The 21,404-nt window shown below is 37.8% G+C and overlaps 1 protein-coding gene and 1 pseudogene across 4 annotated transcripts in view; one reads left to right on the forward strand and one right to left on the reverse strand.

Moving 5' to 3' along the window:
- LOC139765471 (E3 ubiquitin-protein ligase RNF25) overlaps positions 1-21,404 on the forward strand; it is an 84,637-nt gene that overhangs the window by 46,312 nt on the left and 16,921 nt on the right. For 2 of the 4 annotated variants that reach the window (XM_071692859.1, XM_071692860.1), the window contains exons 2-6: positions 4,422-4,490; positions 5,049-5,183; positions 14,858-14,963; positions 17,021-17,154; positions 20,573-20,693. In XM_071692859.1, the coding sequence (XP_071548960.1) occupies positions 4,422-4,490; positions 5,049-5,183; positions 14,858-14,963; positions 17,021-17,154; positions 20,573-20,693 (565 nt within the window). Of the gene's footprint in view, positions 1-702; positions 860-3,506; positions 3,593-4,421; positions 4,491-5,048; positions 5,184-14,857; positions 14,964-17,020; positions 17,155-20,572; positions 20,694-21,404 lie in introns of those variants that run through there. The other 2 variants (XM_071692858.1, XM_071692861.1) reach the window with 2 other exon arrangements.
- On the reverse strand, positions 13,578-14,312 carry LOC139765472 (heme A synthase COX15 pseudogene; annotated as a pseudogene).

Consider the following 21,404-nt stretch of genomic DNA (forward strand, 5'->3'; position numbering starts at 1 on the left):
ATTATTATATAATTATGTACTATATATATATATATATATATATATATATATATATATATATATATATATATATATATATATATATATATATAAAAATATATATATATATATATATATATATATATATATATATATAGTACATAATTTCTGTTATTATATAAACCCCCGAGTGTCTCTCCTCTCTCCTCAGGAACACCTACGACTTTAAGGTTGCGCTGTTTCCAGCAGCAGGGGAATGAATGTCTCCTTTAAAGTGTTTTATTTCTTTTAAAGAGAGAATACAAAGATAACGGAAGAAGGTATGTGAGACAGTTGAACGCAATATATCAGTTTCCGCCTTGACTCGAGAACTTGACTGTTACTCGACCTGGAGACGACACAGAAACTGGTTTATTGAAAAACTGCTGAGTTGATATTAACTGCTGAATGTGGTGATGCTGCGGGAGGCATAGTATCTACATTAAGGGGACATGTCAGAAATCTGTTATTTTTAATTACGTTTCAACAAAATCTATCCAGAATTTTATCCTTACTTTCAGTAATTTTCTAAATCAATCTAGTATTGAGAAAGAATAGCCTTTAAATTGCTGAATTTATTTATTTTGTGTATACTTCTCTCGAAATTGCTAAAATGACAGTTGGCCTTGTTGTCTCGACCAATGGGAACCTAGCAGATATTTTGCTTGGATTTCATTGGCTCAAATGCAAGGTGTATAAAACTCTATGAGAGGAGCAGGATGCGCACACAGCAGCACCGTCTGCACAGCGACTGAAGGAGGAACAGCTGAGAAACTGCCATTATTACAAGGAATGGAATAATAGATATACGGTGTTTCACGATGGCTACAAATAATGAGGCGTAAGTTCATGATTGTATTGTCGTATTTAGTGGTCACAGCGTCCTAGAATAAAAGCTGTTTATCTTTGCGCATATGGATTATATACATGCAGTGGCTGACGTTTTACACTGGTGACAACTTAAAGAAATACTGTTCAAGCAATAGCACTTGCTGTACTGAACTGAACATCTGATGGACCGTAATGTTGAATTTAATCAATGGTAAAAGCTCATAAGGAAGCTTGTGTTCTTGGAGAATGTCACAAACACAATATTTATCAGTACACGGTCTAGGCTGGCCGCTGTATATCCCTATAAGCTAAGGCTATGTACACCGCCTCCATATATCCCAACTTGGTGAGGCTATGTATATATGGCCACTAGATATCTTAACATATTGGCTGTATATACTGCCCCCGTCTATCCTTACAGGCTGAGGGTGCAGGCATGGCTGCTCTGTATCATTAAAAGCTACCATGTGTATTTTTAAGGGTAGACACTTGACATGGGTGCCTATATTTTGATAGTGATATGCTCTTCACGTAGGTGGTGTTTATTTTGACAGAGGTGAGACACCATACCAGTTGCCATTTGAAATGACAGTTGTCAGTTTGGTTACTCTTCACTGTATAGCCAGCATGTCATTAGCCACTTTCTTTCAGGTTCTATAAAAACTTTCAACATATTCCTTACGTACTTGTCAACTGCATTTCATGGTTAAATGAGGATGGATATTGATGTATATATATGTCCTGTAATGGAGAGTAGTTGAATAGATGACTTACATAGACACAGCCAGGAATTTTTAGATATCTTTCAGTTGGTATGGCAAGAACCTGTGAAATGTAGCAATCTTTATGTTGTAGCAGGCAGAATGAAGTATCTCGTATGACATTAGATCATATGATGTAAGTTGAAATAACCATAAATTATGTTGCGAAGCATAGAATTTGACTGTCTTGGTGACTCTGAGAGACGTGGAAATGAATCCTGTAATTTAGATAGTTCTCAGTGTAGGAAGGGAGAGAGAGCAAGGCATGAAACTTCGAACAATTCTTAGTCATTCAGTATTAAATTCTTATAAGTTACCCATTACTACCATTTATTGGCAAACTTATGCTGACTGCACCAGTATATATATATCACAGTTACATTTGTCAAAAAAATTTGTAAGCATCCCAAGATACTGAATTTCCTTGTATGAAATACTTTTTGTGGTCAAATGAGAAAATACAACAGAATGATACTTTATTAGATTCAGAATCGTTTTGATGTTCTTTTCATGTGTAATATTTACATATTGTTTATTAGTAACTCATATTTATTGATTGTACTTACTATGTATAAGAAGGGACTAATGACATGGGGGTTCAGAATTTTCTGTTCTGCTTGTTGTGATGTCGAAATATTAGATTTTGGGGCAAATTACTGTTTTTAGATATTTGGAACATTCATTCATTTTTAGAATATCGTACAGTGCTACCTACACCTGTATTAACAAATTCCAAGAAGGGAAAGTTTGTTTCAGGAGTCATGCACCTCTGTTCAGTAAAAGTATTATGACATTAGAAGTAAGATAGATATGAAAAATTAGTATAACTTTAGAAGCTATTAAGATAAACCTAAAACTTTTATAGTATTAGAATTATGAGAAACAAATCCTTTTCTTTTCTTTCTTTTAAACTATTCGCCATTTCCCGCGTTAGCGAGGTAGCGCTAAGAACAGAGGACTGGGCCTTTTTTGGAATATCCTCAACTGGCCCCCTCTGTTCCTTCTTTTGGAAAATTTAAAAAAAAAAAAGAGAGGGGAGGATTTCCAGCCCCCCGCTCCCTCCCCTTTTAGTCGCCTTCTACGACACGCAGGGAATACGTGGGAAGTATTCTTAATCCCTTATCCCCAGGGATAAATCCACTGATGAGTTTACTTTCTGATAATTAGGTGAAAACTAGGAACTTGCTGGTAGAGAAATTACTTTTGCTTTTATAGTGCCAAACTGCTCTAAGCTCTTTGCAGTCAGAATGTGAAATACGATGTAGATATCATGATGATTTATAGCCAGTAGATAGGCAGAAGTTACACATATTGTAGTGAATTATTATGCTTTGAATTCCTGTTGTACTGAGGCTTGGATGATTTATGATTATGATTTACATAAGTCCGTTGACATATTTAGAAAAATAGTTGTTAATGTATATATGATCTTGTATTTTCTATATAACTTAATTATAGATGAGTAATGGTCACAGAAATTAAGATTTGTTAGTCATTAGGTTTTATTCTATGAAAATTTTCATGGAATAAAAAAATCACCATTTTTTAACGTTGGCACTTGCTCCACCTTTTGGTACATTTGTATTCCACAAGAAATATGGCAAATTGTGCAGATTTAGGTTGGGTACAAAAATGATCCAAACTAGTGTGAATCACTTCTTATGTTCTAATTTAAGCTAATTTATGGTATAGTATGCATTTCTTGAAAATATTTTGGAAATCTTTGTCTGTGATTTTTACATCTTAGGCAGACCATGTCCTTTGACACAAATACAACTGCCTGCACGAGTAAGTATTTAGCTTCAAATGATTAGTTATGTGTAAAGAATATTTCATGATTAGAGTAATGGATTACTATGTTAGGTTTCCTAAATCATTATAATATCTACAGGATGATGATGGTTGGAGTTAACTGCAGCAAAATTGAATGCTGGCAATATACAAATGTATAACAAAACTCCTTGATGGCAAAGAACATGCAGGTGATTTGAATCCACAAGTGTAGAAATCTTTCCCTGTATTGTGCAGATAGGTAGTAATAAATAAGGAATTATCAGAGATAGATTCAGAAAGCTTTCTTGAACTAAATGGCTGTTGCTAGATGGTCAGGTAAGATCATGAATTCCACAGATTATAGAAGAGGTAATCCTTAATTCATTTATGTCCTGTTCCAGTGTTTGCTTGATAATTACTTATATTTTGTTTAACATTGATTTACGCGAAGGAAAGCTGTGGATCAAAAGGCCTGACATTGATATATGTAGATATTGTTTTAGTTTATTATATACTGAATGTAACATTTGATTTTTTGAATATGCAGTTCATTAGACTTACTATGCCTGGTAACTTGTGGTGTGTTTTAGCGTACTGAGCATAAGTTTTTGAGGTGTAGGCTAGATTAATTCTCTCTGTGGATGTTGCAATTACCAGAGTGGTAAGTGTAGAGAATATTTGAGAAGTGTCCGAAATGATATTCTTCGTACTTAACATGTGAAAATTAGTCATGGCATGCTTAGTACAGACGAGAGCAGGTCCAATCAACACCATCTTTGATTATCAATTTTTTTATGATATATGTATTTTCATCTGTTTAATTATGATATTTTAAGATTATGGAACTTTTGTAATCTGTCATAGGTAAATTTGTAATGAGATGAGTAACAGGTACTTATTAACAGGATTTAGAAAGACTGCTTAGTACTGAAGGAGAAAGTTGAGGTGATGGTAGACTTTAGCTTTAAGGGTGGATTATAAGAGCATTTTTGAAAAAATGAAATGTATTGCAATAAAGAAAAATATTTTGCTTTTCAGAATTCTGGAAGAAATTGAAGCATTGCAGGCAATCATGTTGGATGAAGTGAAAATCTTGTATGGAGATGGGTAAGTTGAAAAAAGTGTGCTAATAATGAGAGATTAAGGTAGGAAGAGTTTAAGCTTGGAGAAATCCCTTTTGTTGCAGTATTTGAATAAAATATATTTAAGTAGTAAAGAGTATCTTCATATCTGTAATGCTCAGTGAATGCATAGTTAACAAAATGCCAATAAGCAAGCTTTCATTTTAGATATTTGTTTTAGACTGTTGAAGATAAAAACATTTTAAGCTGTGATGAGAATCTGGAGAAAGTGGATTGTTTCAGATAGCTAGGAGTGAACATGATGGCAGATGGAGCCATGGAAGCTGAAGTTATCCATAAGATGGGTGCGGAGGGTCGTCAGTTAAACAAGGAATGACTGTTTAAGAGAGAGGTATGGTTGTCATAAAAGCATGTATAAGAGAGCTGAAGAGGTCGTGTTGAAAAGTTTTGGTTATGTGTTGAGGATGACTGAAAGGGTTCATGTCTTGGAAGTAGAGAGGACAAGGAGTGGGAGGAGACCAACTGGAAAATAGGATTATTATTACTGTTATTATTATTTTTGTTGTGTTGTATATCTTTGCAGGGGTGTGCCGAATGGTGTAGAGGTGGTAGTTGTGCCAGCTACTGCCCAGAACATTGAGGAACAGCATGTAAGAGTGACCCTAATGTTGTCATTACCCCAAGAATACCCAGACTCTTCACCTCTCATCATACTCAGGTAAGACCTAGAATTCCTCATATATTTACAGTTAACAAAAGTAAGTTTCAAATGTATTTTGCCTCAACCCTTTTGGCCGTTTAATTTATTTCCAGTTGCATTCTCATGGGTGTGAATTCTCCAGTAAGATTTAAAGATAGTAATTGGTCCTTTTTGCTACTTCATTTTTTCCATCAAAGCAGAACAGTAAAGTTTCCATATTTGGCACTTGATATTTCTTAAAAACAACATCTGATAACAGGGAAATATAAATGAAGAAAAATTGATTAAAAATATATATGGTTTGATACTTGCACAAAGGCATAAGCTTCCTCACTTGTAACAGATATCTTCCTCCTTACACTCATGATGATAAACTAAAGGGCACAAAAAGAAACAAAGTGCCTGATTTAAAGAGACGTGAAGCAGCCCTGTGTTGCAAGCTCATTAACATGTCAAATACATTGTATATTATAATTTATTATCTTTATATATCACACACCCCTGCCACAAACCTACATTCACTGAGAACCAATCACTTTCCTCTCTTCCTACACGTACACATGCCTTACATCCTTGATAAAAACTTTTCACTGCTTCTAACAACTTGCCTCCCACACCATATATTCTTAATACCTTCCACAGAGCATCTCTATCAACTCTATCATATGCCTTCTCCAGATCCATAAATGCTACATACAAATCCATTTGCTTTTCTAAGTATTTCTCACATACATTCTTCAAAGCAAACACCTGATCCACACATCCTCTACCACTTCTGAAACCACACTGCTCTTCCCCAATCTGATGCTCTGTACATGCCTTCACCCTCTCAATCAATACCCTCCCATATAATTTACCAGGAATACTCAACAAACTTATACCTCTGTAATTTGAGTACTCACTCTTATCCCCTTTGCCTTTGTACAATGGCACTATGCACGCATTCCGCCAATCCTCAGGCACCTCACCATGAGTCATACATACATTAAATAACCTTACCAACCAGTCAATAATACAGTCACCCCCTTTTTTAATAAATTCCACTGCAATACCATCCAAACCTGCTGCCTTGCCGGCTTTCATCTTCCGCAAAGCTTTTACTACCTCTTCTCTGTTTACCAAATCATTTTCCCTAACCCTCTCACTTTGCACACCACCTCAACCAAAACACCCTATATCTGCCACTCTATCATCAAACACATTCAACAAACCTTCAAAATACTCACTCCATCTCCTTCTCACATCACCACTACTTGTTATCACCTCCCCATTTGCGCCCTTCACTGAAGTTCCCATTTGCTCCCTTGTCTTACGCACTTTATTTACCTCCTTCCAGAACATCTTTTTATTCTCCCTAAAAGAGGGGCAAGTATGAAGTCTGTTGGGGATGAGAGAGCTTGGGAAGTGAGTCAGTTGTTGTTCGCTGATGATACAGCGCTGGTGGCTGATTCATGTGAGAAACTGCAGAAGCTGGTGACTGAGTTTGGTAAAGTGTGTGAAAGAAGAAAGTTAAGAGTAAATGTGAATAAGAGCAAGGTTATTAGGTACAGTAGGGTTGAGGGTCAAGTCAGTTGGGAGGTGAGTTTGAATGGAGAAAAACTGGAGGAAGTAAAGTGTTTTAGATATCTGGGAGTGGATCTGGCAGCGGATGGAACCATGGAAGCGGAAGTGGATCATAGGATGGGAGCCTTGAAGAATGTGTGGAAGTCGAGAACATTATCTCGGAAAGCAAAAATGGGTATGTTTGAAGGAATAGTGGTTCCAACAATGTTGTATGGTTGCGAGGCGTGGGCTATGGATAGAGTGGTGCGCAGGAGGATGGATGTGCTGGAAATGAGATGTTTGAGGACAATGTGTGGTGTGAGGTGGTTTGATCGAGTAAGTAACGTAAGGGTAAGAGAGATGTGTGGAAATAAAAAGAGCGTGGTTGAGAGAGCAGAAGAGGGTGTTTTGAAATGGTTTGGGCACATGGAGAGAATGAGTGAGGAAAGATTGACCAAGAGGATATATGTGTCGGAGGTGGAGGGAACGAGGAGAAGAGGGAGACCAAATTGGAGGTGGAAAGATGGAGTGAAAAAGATTTTGTGTGATCGGGGCCTGAACATGCAGGAGGGTGAAAGGAGGGCAAGGAATAGAGTGAATTGGAGCGATGTGGTATACCGGGGTTGACGTGCTGTCAGTGGATTGAATCAGGGCATGTGAAGCGTCTGGGGTAAACCATGGAAAGCTGTGTAGGTATGTATATTTGCGTGCGTGGACGTATGTATATACATGTGTATGGGGGTGGGTTGGGCCATTTCTTTCGTCTGTTTCCTTGCGCTACCTCGCAAAAGCGGGAGACAGCGACAAAGCAAAAAAAAAAAAAAAAATCTTTATATATCTTTATTTATATGATATTATGATTAACACATAATGGTAACAATGAATGAACCGTAAAAAATACAGTAAGGAATTATATTGATGGATTTAAAGAATCAGTGGGCAGCCCTAAGTTTACAACTTATAAGCACTTATCAGAAACTTCGTATATTGTCATTATAGATATTCATTTATGCATTAAGATACATAAGACACGCATAGAAAATTTTGACATTTTACAGAGCTGCCAACCATTGTTTTTGCCATATTTATTACTTTTTTTTTTAGGTAAATATGGCAGTATGATTTTTCTTAGTAAAATACTTTTTTTAAAATTCTGGTAGTGTGTTCATGTATTGTACAAATATTGTGTATGTAATGTATGGGAAGTTCACAAGGGTGCACTGTTCAATATATATTGTATGTTCTCATCGCACATGCAAGTTCTAATGGAGTGTACAGAATAACAGTTGGGGATTGGTTAATTTCTGACCGTTTTGTGGAAATGACTGCGCATGCTCACAGCAATGCTGAAGATGAGAGAATTTTCATTCTGCTGAGGAAAAACACTGACTTTCACCCAAGTCTTGGCACACGAACATTATCAGATTTCCTTGCACAGAAAGAGTATAACTGTACTAAAAAGACAGCTGTCATCAAGTAAAGTTCAGTGAAAGGCTTTTGGAGAAGTGCAAACAGGCAACCAATGCTTATAACAAAAAGATCTCTAGCCAGGACTGAATATGTATGGATAAACAAACTTTAGAACCTCTGATGACTTAGTTCAAGGAGTGAAAATGAAACATTACTGACTAAATACTTTGTTGGTGTTAAAGTGAACAATTGTGGATTATCTCATTTAGAGAAATGAGTGGAGATAGCAGCTTGAGCATTGGACATTACAATTTCCTGTATTTTGAAAGTGCAGCTTGTCTTGCACGTGGTTGTTTCATTTTGCAAAGTTCCTTTTTTTACTCAAAATTCCTTATTATGCCATATGTGTTCCTTTTTTTTCTTTTTTATGACAATGTTAGTGGCTCTGCAATAAAATATCTATAGCTTACTTAAGTTATGGGTGGAAACATGGGGAAACAAGAATGAATGAATGGACTTGTGGGGGGTTGCGTTATTTTCAGCTCGTGAATTAGACCTTTAACTTAGCACTTTCAACATAAGACCTTAAATTTAGCTCAGGTAAATGGCAGCACCTACTGGGCATCCATATGTTGCCCTTAACTTTAATGAATTACTGTTTAAACAAAAGTGAGGAAAGAATAAATAGATAATTGAATTTGATACAAGGGTGTCATGAGAGATTGAATCTGTCATTCTTGTTTGGGAGATTTAAGCTCAAGCATTGGAGGAAAGCAAGACTCTCTGAGCTCCTAATGCTCAGAGATGTGTCAGCCAATCACTTATGCTGTTCAAACCATGTTTTATATAAGCCATTACCTTTCTTCTCTTTTTGCAGAGAGTTGCAATGCTGTGTGCATTAACAATCATGGCCACAGAGTTGAGTAATTAATGTAGAATTAAAATCTGCATATGTTGACTGCTTTAAAGTAGTGTCAGGATATAAACTGAGGAGGCTAGTTTTTTAGTTAAAGTGATCAGGTATTAGATATTGCAATCAAACACCATATTAGACTAGTAGATGCTAGTTAAGGCATTTGTGTGTTGAAATTTTGGCTTGAAAATAGTTTGTCAGCTAGACATTTGATGAAGAGACAAATTATGAACTGTGACAAGCTGTTAAGAGGGGGTAGTTTGATGGAATTTTATAAAGAAAAGTAGGAATTAGCAGTACACATGGGCAATTAGTTGAAAACTTCTTTTGCTGTGGTGACCATGTGTCAATTAAGGCAGCTAGATAAGTGCTAAAGCATTTTTTTTTTTTTTTTTTTTTTTATATACTTTGTCGCTGTCTCCCGCGTTTGCGAGGTAGCGCAAGGAAACAGACGAAAGAAATGGCCCAACCCCCCCCCCCATACACATGTACATACACACGTCCACACACGCAAATATACATACCTACACAGCTTTCCATGGTTTACCCCAGACGCTTCACATGCCTTGATTCAATCCACTGACAGCACGTCAACCCCTGTATACCACATCGCTCCAATTCACTCTATTCCTTGCCCTCCTTTCACCCTCCTGCATGTTCAGGCCCCGATCACACAAAATCTTTTTCACTCCATCTTTCCACCTCCAATTTGGTCTCCCTCTTCTCCTCGTTCCCTCCACCTCCGACACATATATCCTCTTGGTCAATCTTTCCTCACTCATTCTCTCCATGTGCCCAAACCATTTCAAAACACCCTCTTCTGCTCTCTCAACCACGCTCTTTTTATTTCCACACATCTCTCTTACCCGTACGTTACTTACTCGATCAAACCACCTCACACCACACATTGTCCTCAAACATCTCATTTCCAGCACCTCCATCCTCCTGCGCACATCTCTATCCATAGCCCACGCCTCGCAACCATACAACATTGTTGGAACCACTATTCCTTCAAACATACCCATTTTTGCTTTCCGAGATAATGTTCTCGACTTCCACACATTTTTCAAGGCTCCCAAAATTTTCGCCCCCTCCCCCACCCTATGATCCACTTCCGCTTCCATGGTTCCATCCGCTGACAGATCCACTCCCAGATATCTAAAACACTTCACTTCCTCCAGTTTTTCTCCATTCAAACTCACCTCCCAATTGACTTGACCCTAACCCCTACTGTACCTAATAACCTTGCTCTTATTCACATTTACTCTTAACTTTCTTCTTCCACACACTTTACCAAACTCAGTCACCAGCTTCTGCAGTTTCTCACATGAATCAGCCACCAGCGCTGTATCATCAGCGAACAACAACTGACTCACTTCCCAAGCTCTCTCATCCCCAACAGACTTCATACTTGCCCCTCTTTCCAGGACTCTTGCATTTACCTCCCTAACAACCCCATCCATAAACAAATTAAACAACCATGGAGACATCACACACCCCTGCCGCAAACCTACATTCACTGAGAACCAATCACTTTCCTCTCTTCCTACACGTACACATGCCTTACATCCTCGATAAAAACTTTTCACTGCTTCTAACAACTTGCCTCCCACACCATATATTCTTAATACCTTCCACAGAGCATCTCTATCAACTCTATCATATGCCTTCTCCAGATCCATAAATGCTACATACAAATCCATTTGCTTTTCTAAGTATTTCTCACATACATTCTTCAAAGCAAACACCTGATCCACACATCCTCTACCACTTCTGAAACCGCACTGCTCTTCCCCAATCTGATGCTCTGTACATGCCTTCACCCTCTCAATCAATACCCTCCCATATAATTTACCAGGAATACTCAACAAACTTATACCTCTGTAATTTGAGCACTCACTCTTATCCCCTTTGCCTTTGTACAATGGCACTATGCACGCATTCCGCCAATCCTCAGGCACCTCACCATGAGTCATACATACATTAAATAACCTTACCAACCAGTCAACAATACAGTCACCCCCTTTTTTAATAAATTCCACTGCAATACCATCCAAACCTGCTGCCTTGCCGGCTTTCAAATTCCGCAAAGCTTTTACTACCTCTTCTCTGTTTACCAAATCATTTTCCCTAACCCTCTCACTTTGCACACCACCTCGACCAAAACACCCTATATCTGCCACTCTGTCATCAGACACATTCAACAAACCTTCAAAATACTCATTCCATCTCCTTCTCATATCACCGCTACTTGTTATCACCTCCCCATTTACGCCCTTCACTGAAGTTCCCATTTGCTCCCTTGTCTTACGCACCCTATTTACCTCCTTCCAGAACATCTTTTTATTCTCCCTAAAATTTACTGATAGTCTCTCACCCCAACTCTCATTTGCCCTTTTTTTCACCTCTTGCACCTTTCTCTTGACCTCCTGTCTCTTTCTTTTATACTTCTCGCACTCAATTGCATTTTTTCCCTGCAAAAATCGTCCAAATGCCTCTCTCTTCTCTTTCACTAATACTCTTACTTCTTCATCCCACCACTCACTACCCTTTCTAAACAGCCCACCTCCCACTCTTCTCATGCCACAAGCATCTTTTGCGCAATCCATCACTGATTCCCTAAATACATCCCATTCCTCCCCCACTCCCCTTACTTCCATTGTTCTCACCTTTTTCCATTCTGTACACAGTCTCTCCTGGTACTTCCCCACACAGGTCTCCTTCCCAAGCTCACTCACTCTCACCACCTTCTTCACCCCAACATTCACTCCTCTTTTCTGAAAGCCCATACTAATCTTCACCTTAGCCTCCACAAGATAATGATCAGACATCCCTCCAGTTGCACCTCTCAGCACATTAACATCCAAAAGTCTCTCTTTCGCACGCCTGTCAATTAACACGTAATCCAATAACGCTCTCTGGCCATCTCTCCTACTTACATAAGTTTTTTTTTTTTTTTTTTTTTTTTTTTTCATACTATTCGCCATTTCCCGCATTAGCGAGGTAGCGTTAAGAACAGAGGACTGGGCCTTTGAGGGAATATCCTCATATGGCCCCCTTCTCTGTTCCTTCTTTTGGAAAATTTAAAAAAAAATGAGAGGGGAGGATTTCCAGCCCACCGCTCCCTTCCCTTTTAGTCGCCTTCTACGACATGCAGGGAATACGTGGGAAGTATTCTTTCTCCCCTATATATATTTATCTATTTATTCACTTTGCCCCGTCGCTGTCTCCCGCGTTAGCGAGGTAGTGCAAGGAAACAGACGAAAGAATGGCCCAACCCACCCACATACACACGCATACACACACACGTCCACACACACCAACATATACACACCTATACATCTCAACGCACACATACACATACACACACAGACATATACATATATACCCATGTACATAATTCATAGTCTGCCTTTATTCATTCCCATCGCCACTTATGTATATCTCGCTTTTTAAACCAGGTATTCCCAATCATCAGTCCTTTTTCAGCACATAAATCTACAAGCTCTTCACCATTTCCATTTACAACACTGAACACCCCATGCATACCAATTATTCCCTCAACTGCCACATTACTCACCTTTGCATTCAAATCACCCATCACTATGACCCGGTCTCGTGCATCAAAACCGCTAACACACTCATTCAGCTGCTCCCAAAACACTTGCCTCTCATGATCTTTCTTCTCATGCCCAGGTGCATATGCACCAATAATCACCCACCTCTCTCCATCAACTTTCAATTTTACCCATATTAATCGAGAATTTACTTTCTTACATTCTATCACATACTCCCACAACTCCTGTTTCAGGAGTATTGCTACTCCTTCCCTTGCTCTTGTCCTCTCACTAACCCCTGACTTCACTCCCCAGACATTTCCAAACCACTCTTCCCCTTTACCCTTGAGCTTCGTTTCACTCAGAGCCAAAACATCCAGGTTCCTTTCCTCAAACATACTACCTATCTCTCCTTTTTTCACATCTTGGTTACATCCACACACATTTAGGCACCCCACTCTGAGCCTTCGAGGAGGATGATCACTCCCCGCGTGACTCCTTCTTCTGTTTCCCATTTTAGAAAGTTAATACAAGGAGGGGAGGATTTCCGGCCCCCCGCTCCCGTCCCCTCTAGTCGCTTTCTACGACACGCGAGGAATACGTGGGAAGTATTCTTTCACCCCTATCCCCAGGGATAATATACACATATATATACATATACACACACACACACATACACACACACACACACACACACACACATACATATATATACATATGAAAAATGTAAGAAACAATTTAGAAAACAAACTTTTAGATTGAAATGAATGAAAAAAAAGAATGTCACATAATGGTTCAACCCCTGGCTATGGAAAAGGAAATGTACAATTTATTCACACAAACGTCAATAGCAGTTCTCATCAATTTCACCACTGTATCAATAAGCTTCAATGTCTAAGCTACATTTTTCTCCAACTTCACTATTTTCTTGTCAAAAACACCATGCATGAAAACTATCACTCCATTAACACAACTATAAACATTTACTTCCCCTTTAAAAGGGGAACTTATTATACTTTGGTATTACTGAATTTGCTGATGTGTAGGTATAATATAATCATATGATCAGAAACACCTACAGGGTATGGTAGAAGCATCACCATTCATCACTTACATATATACTTATATACATATATATTATCACATTTGTACACATTCACCATAGTTTGGTGTTTCACTATACTACTGATCAGTTACCTTAACTTACTTTGGTATCTTCTTGAGATGCTTTAGTTCATGAGTGAGCCATATAGCAAAGGAGAGAGTGAGAAGAGATCCTGACTGATGCATAGCCGCTAGGCCCGTGGGGACATACATCAACAATGTTGAGATGCCAAGGCCCACCTGCATCCAAGCCATTGCACCAAGAGCTGTGGCAGCATTATAAGCACGTGGAGGTAGCTTCACTCCTCTTCGAGACCATATCATCAAGGCTGTAGCTAAGCATACGGCAGTTGTTCCCATGATCCTGTGATCAAACTGTACTGTAGTGGGGTTTTCGGTGAAGTTTCGTAGTGTTGGAGAAAAAGCCAAGATGTCACTTGGAATCCATCGATCCGCAAATTTAGGGAATGAATTATATACCAGACCAGCATCAAGTCCAGCAACCAAGGCCCCTGGCAGTGCTGTGATGAAAACCCACCCTTTAGTCAGATGCGCAAGCTTGCGGAAGTTTCTTGCTAAAGCATACGGACTTATATAAGGCATCATCCTTCGGTCTCATGGAAACTATTGGCTCATGACTTATTGGCAGATCCTAGGATTTTTATGCCAGCATTTTTTAATTCATTAACTTACTTTTGTAATAGGGGGGTATGAATTTTCTTTCCATGTCATTGTCCACCGCCACATATTCTAGAGTTACATCAAGAAGAGTTTTAAAAGAAAGCCAGCAGTATTCACTCCAACATGACATGGATGTCCATTATTTCTTACTGCATTATATATGGTAATTTTCTTGGATAATCAGATAATATTGATGCACCTCCATCCCTACTTGGAGTCAAGTAATTACTCATATTTACGATCAGATGTTATCTTGGTAAAGACTTTTGAATTATAGATCATTATTGATTGAAGATCATTAGTGATTGAAGGTACTCAAGAGTTTCTAATTTTCCTGGCAGATGAACAAATTTAAACAAACAAGATGCTACATTAGGATCTAGTCTTTTTGTCATGTGTATGTTGATGAAGGAAAGATTTTCTCATTCCTCAAATTTGAATTTTTTTTCACATACACTGAAAGGCACTTTTGCTCTTATTTACAGGAATCCTCGTGGAGTTGATGATGATGTATTGGAAAAAATAAAACAAGAAAGCAAGCAAAAGTGTGAAGAGTACATAGGCTGCCCAGTAATATATGAGCTAATTGAAGTAGGTGAAATATGACTGTATTCAGGAGTAAAAGTTGTTTTAAAAAATACGTGTATATGATGTATCAAACATTCATCTAGCTTGAAAACATTCTTAAAAGATAAGAATGGATAAGAACACCTTTAGGTCTTGTCTTTAATTGTTATGCTAAAGTTAATGATGTTTTAGAGATGAAATAGTGTATGCTTAAGGTAAAGTAAGAGGTGTTTGTAGGTATTATTGGTTATGCTCAAGGTGTTTCAGTGAGTATTAAGATATTTCTGGTGTTTCTGACAAATCTCTTTCATTATACCATTTCTATCAGATGACCCCAGTTCACTTGACCTCTCATTGCTTCCTAGGAATATTTGAATCATAGATTATTTTTTCTGTGTAGAGATGTAGTAGTAGACCATGTTGACAGATTTGCCATATGTACAGACAGATTTGCTGCATGTACACCTCTTTAACCCTTTTATTGTGCTTGTGACCCCTTTGCACCAGAAAAAATGCCCTACAGAGTATCTTTGAAATATTTGATAGTGAAAAGTCTACAAAAAATGATATACTCTCTTCAATGATGGAGTGGGGAATATTGATTTGTTTATTGGAAGCCCTAGATGGCAGCATAGACCCCTCATCATTTATGTAAGTATATGATGATAATAAGTTCATTCTTGGTAGGATTTCATTTTGCATACACCCATACCCTAAACACATTACACATTTTATGATCTTTTACCGCATATGATTTCACACATCCCATATGTATTATTTACATATTTTTCACAATCTATAATTTTGATATTTTAAAGCACTGTTAATGCATTTACATACCATTTACACGGGACAGTATTGTTATCAGTGAGGTTTGGAGATACTGCTACTTTGAAGAGTGAAAAAGCTCAAGATTGGGGAAAGTTGTCAAGTTTCAGTACCTTAAGGTACACCTCATTAATGCACCCCTTAGGGGTGGAGCTAAAGGAGGAGGCATTAGTCAAGTCCATCAGGGCAATCCTTTAAAATTTAGACAAACTCTTGAGGTGCGCTGTGAATTTTTAGTGTTTGGACAATTTTGGAGCCTCTCTGCCTTTGGAAACACTATGCTGGAGTTGCCCTCTGCCAATGGCCTGTCAAGAGTGAGGCACAAAAGAGTAAGAACTGGCACAGGAGACTTCCAGTTATGCTGAGGAGTAATAGACAAGCGATTGAGGGCGCTGAATGTAAATGGGATGACTGATGAGAGTAAAAGGAGGGAGCTTGGGGAGAAGTTTAAAAGTTGTAGCTTGGATGTGCTGAGGATTGGGGAGTCAGATACGGAATGCTGTGTTATGTCCTTTTATCCTGAAACATTTCTTTCACTTTTAACATCCAAGCCTAACTTAGATTACATTATGTAAATTTGGTTAAGATTTAAAAATGTAAGTTTGCAGGAGTACCATATAAAGGGATCTTGGGGTTATACAAGCACTTACTTTCCTGCTCCAGGATCTTCTGTAGGACTCCTACAGCACTCTGGATGTTGGCTTCATACACTGGGCTGGAACACAGGTCCAGAAGTGTGGTAATGTGTACATGTCTATGTGGTAAGTGTTTAGCATCTTTAGAATGGAAATTGCATCTTAGGCATGAGGGGTATAGTATTAGATTAAATCAGTGTTTCTAATGCAGGAGAGTTGGCCCATGTGTAGAACACAGATGGAAAAGTGTAACTCTTTTGTAGCATTTTCTGTGTGCAACCTTTTACATCAGATACCTATCTTTGAGGATCAGCCTGCTTGATAGGAAACAATTCTAAATAGTCATAGATTATGTAAAGAGATAAATAGAATCATAAAAATATTGGTGATAACATGTGTCAAGAAAAAAGATATGATGTTACTTGTGTATATTGGACTGCTCTTAGGTTCCCACAAATATGAAGTTTATGTTATCAGTAGTGTGTTTCTCTGTATACAGAGTGGTTTGTTCAGAACCTCATCAGTCTATCTATTTATATTTCAAATCATAATATTTTACTAATTACAAGATATCAAGAAAAAAATACTGCATTCACTTATGATATATATCCATTAAAGGTTGTCCGTGAGAATTTGACTGCTAACAACACTCCAAGCTGCCCATGTGCCATCTGTCTTCACCATTTCACTGATTCTGATGTTTTCACCAAGACTCCATGCTTCCACTATTTCCATTCATATTGTCTTGGCAGGTATGTTAAGTTTTTGTGGTATGTCATGTATAAGAAGAGAGAAAGAGATGAGAAGGATGGGATCAGTTTGACAGAATAAGGAGTTGCAAAGAGTCAGTGATAAGGGAAGTGAAACATACTAGGTAATGATGTAGTATTCTTAAGTTTATGAGGAAATGAAGAGGTGATGTAAAAAAGTGAAATATAGAAATGCAAAGAGGATGTTGGTATACCTTGGCAAGCATGTGAAATTGGATGTGAAGCTAAAGCAAGGAAAATGAGATGCTTATAAAAAGTGGTTGACTAGTATCAGCACTTAGTGGAATAAGTGAAAGGAGGGAATATTCTAATGTTATAAATTTGCATGCAGTAAGATTATCTATAGGCTTAAATTGAAATAATATAGTGGATGTGCATTAGTGGTGATATTAGATGTGAGGAGAGATGGAAAGCAATTTATAGTGCTTGTAGAGTGGATCAGGGAATGTGCATAGAGAAAGGGGTAAGGTAGGTATTATACCTTCAATACAATATGGATGACTTCATTGAAATAAGAGTGTAACAGAGTACTTTATAGTTGCAATGGCTATGCTTCTACATAGGTAAAAATTTTATGAAAAATATAACAACTTCTATGAAAATTAGTTGGATGTAAGTAAGGCATATGGTAGGATATGGCATAAGATTGAGAAAATTATTGGTGGTACAGTAAGAATTGAAGGATAAGGATGTACAGAAGAGTGTGACTGTGTTAATCAGATCTTTGCCAGGATGGCTAAAAAGATATCAATATAGATGATTAGTCTGTATGAAGCACTGATTGGTGTAGGAAAGGCTTGTGGCATAATTTAAAAGACGGATTGTGGAATTATGTTGAGTGATTGGTATAAGGCTACAATCAGGCAGTATTATGTGTATCAAGGTGGTTGTTTGCCAAGTTCACTGATGGGATGAATAGAGTGGTTACTTATAGTAATGAAAGTATTGCTTTATGAATTGCATAGTTCTAGTATGGATTGAAAATGAGATTTTATTTATATGTACATTTGATATGGTAATTTGTAATTAATGGAATCAGCAGAAGTTGCCAACACTGTTAAAAGATATTCTACATGTATGAAATAACAGAAAATTAGATATTGCATGTACACTCGGATCTAAGAATCAGCAACCTTGAGGTTGAATATTTACTAAATTATGGATTTTGTCAGATTATGAGTCTTAATTTTCTCAAGGGAATCTGATAGCAGACTGAATGTATTATAACTTACCCATGGAATTTTATTCTCTCATTATATGTTTATATGAATTTCAAACAGTCCAACTGATGTGATATATTGAACTTTCCAAAAATTCTTGCTCATTTCCAGTCCCAAAGTGTACAGTGTAGACTGAGGTAGGTAACAGGTAATTACATGGAAGTTGAAAGCTCTAATTGGTGTCTGGCTCATTTGAGGTTGAGAATGAATAAGTATGAATGTCATTTTGCTGTTATGAGGTTGATGCTTCGGAGAGGCAGGAGGTAGGTCTTGCAGCTTCAGAGAGGCTGGAGGCAGGTCTTTCATTTCACCCACCATAGAAGCCAATAGCCCTTTCCAGACTTTGCCTGCTTTTGACTACACTTCTTGTGAAAAATTACCTTCAGTCAGGTTATATTGATGGAGTACAATCCTCCTGAACAACTTCTCACCTCTAAGGCATCAATTCTTTCTGTGCTACTGATTGTAGCACAGCTTTGCAACTGGTATGGATGTACTCAGAGGATCATTGAAACTTAGTTTAGGCTTATGGTATAGCATGGTAGTACAGCTCTTTCTTCCACCAACACTACCATTGCTCTCTTCCTCACCCAAACACATCTGTTCTCTTCCTCTCCCACCCACATCGCCCACCATTTTTTCCTCACCCTGATTGCCACTGTTCTTCCGTACCTACACTACCACAGCTGTTGTCCTCACATACACCACCACTGCTTCTTTTTCCTCAGTTGTGTAACCACTTCTCCTTCCTGTATTCACACTGCCATTATTCCCTTCCTCTCAGCCTTTCCACAGCTGCTGACTCCTTTATACCAACAGTGCTCCCTCATTTACTCATATATCAATTGCTCCCACCCTCATGAACACCACCACAGCTCCTACATTCATTTATAATGTCCATTCGGTAACATTTACAGTATTTTGTATTCAGATTGTCATTAGTGTATACATGAAAATTTAATACAGTACAGAATTTTAGTCAAAAGAGGAACTCTCACATTAGCTAGGAACCTCAATTCTCTCACTGTATATGATATTTCTGTGCAGTGAATTAAGTCAGCTTTACGTATACTTAGTGCCTTGATGCCATTATAATCATTATGGATATAGGTCTCCATTTCTTTTATCTTATATTTATAGTACGGTATTGTATGACTGTCTATAAACATTCTATACAAATCTTCCCAGTAAAGGACAGAATGGTCCAAACTTTTCTATCCTGTATATAGGAAAGGAAGAGATGTTCAGGCTTGCTCATCTGTTCCGTCTGCATTTTAAAACCTGAAGTTTTCCTTCTCCTTGGAAACGTACATTGATACATCCCATCCCAAAGAAGGGTGACCATTCTGACTCCTCTAACTATTGTCCTTTTGCCTTGACATCTACCATTTCCAGAGTCTTTGAATCCCTCCTTTACTCCCATATCCTTAAACACCTTGAACATCGCGGTCTTCTCTCTGATCACCAGTATGGCTTACATAAGGTGAGATCCACTTGTGATATTCTTTCCTATCTCACTAATGTCTAGTCATCATCCCTGAAAGATTTTGGCTACTGGAGAAATTAAGTGCCACTTCTTAGCCTTTAGTGCCTCATCTTTAACAGGCCACTGGCAAAGGGCAACTCTAGCCCAGAATTTGAAGAGGCTCCTGTTAAGTGTCCCTACTGACTTCTTCCTAATGCTTTTACCTACTACTTCTACCTAATGTTTTTACCTAATGCTGCTGCCTAAATGTTCACACCTACCATTTTTATCTATTGCTCCTATCATTTTGCCCAAAAGCAGGGCTTGATAAGAAGGAAAGTGAGTAAGGTTTTATTTAAGTGATCAGTATACCATGCTGTAGTTACAGTTTTTACTCTTCAGTAATGTTATGGTATTTGATTAAATCAGTTACTTTTGTTTGATTTGGTATTATCATCTTTATTTATGCATGTGTTTCTCTCATTTCCTATTATTTTTTTATCATATCTTACTGATACTGGTTGTTCATTCTCAAGCAGTACATCTTAACCACTTGCACTCTGCTGTTTGTCGTACAACTTACTTTTATTTCAAAATTATTTTGATATAGCACTGCTTTGCAATCCAGAATTTGCTCATGTTTTATCTCTCTTACATTTCGAAAGGCTCCCATAATTGACAATTTTACTGAAATTGAAACTTTTGCTTGTGTAAGGTACATAGCAAACTGTGAAGAAGAGGCTGCAGCAGAGGAGGAAGAACCACAACCAGCCTGGATGGCCCGAGAAAAAAAGCAATTGGTGTGTCCTGTCTGCCGCGACCCCATACAAAGTGAGGTATAATACACACTTTTTCAGTAAAGATGAGCTCAGAGCCATATATTTGATTCACTTAATTTCTGATTTGTTTTCCTGCATTTTATATCTGCTATTCAGAAGTGGGTGGGTACACATGCAGATTTTTTCCACGATATTTTAATTGTTGGACATCTCACTACCTCTAGGGTTGGAAGACAAAACAGGGATCCTTGAAATATTTGTTGAAGAATTCTTGTTTTAGCTTTCACATATGAAAAATATTTGCCAATTGTTTGCCAAGTGAGAAAAGTTAAGGTATTTCACCCATTCACCGTGGATGGAGTTTGTGTCATGACACAATGTAGTTTTTCTATTCACATTAGATGGGGTCTATAAATTGTTCATGTTTTAATCAGTTGCCTCAACTTCAGTAGGAAATACTTGGCCATTAATGCTTGTAATGGCATTCCATACATTGCTCCCATAAACTACAGCATAAACATTTTCCATGTATTGGTCAGTATATGTGGAGATAAGTAAGACTGTGAAATCTGTGCCCTCATGTTATGTAATAATTTTTGAAGCTGTATCACTCCAACAAGAATATATATATATTATTTATTATATTTATTTTGCTGTGTCGATTAATATGGGTAAAATTGAAAGTTGATGGAGAGAGGTGGGTGATTATTGGTGCATATGCACCTGGGCATGAGAAGAAAGATCATGAGAGGCAAGTGTTTTGGGAGC

Source organism: Panulirus ornatus, chromosome 55 (assembly GCF_036320965.1).
Source record: "Panulirus ornatus isolate Po-2019 chromosome 55, ASM3632096v1, whole genome shotgun sequence".
NCBI lineage: Eukaryota > Metazoa > Arthropoda > Malacostraca > Decapoda > Palinuridae > Panulirus > Panulirus ornatus.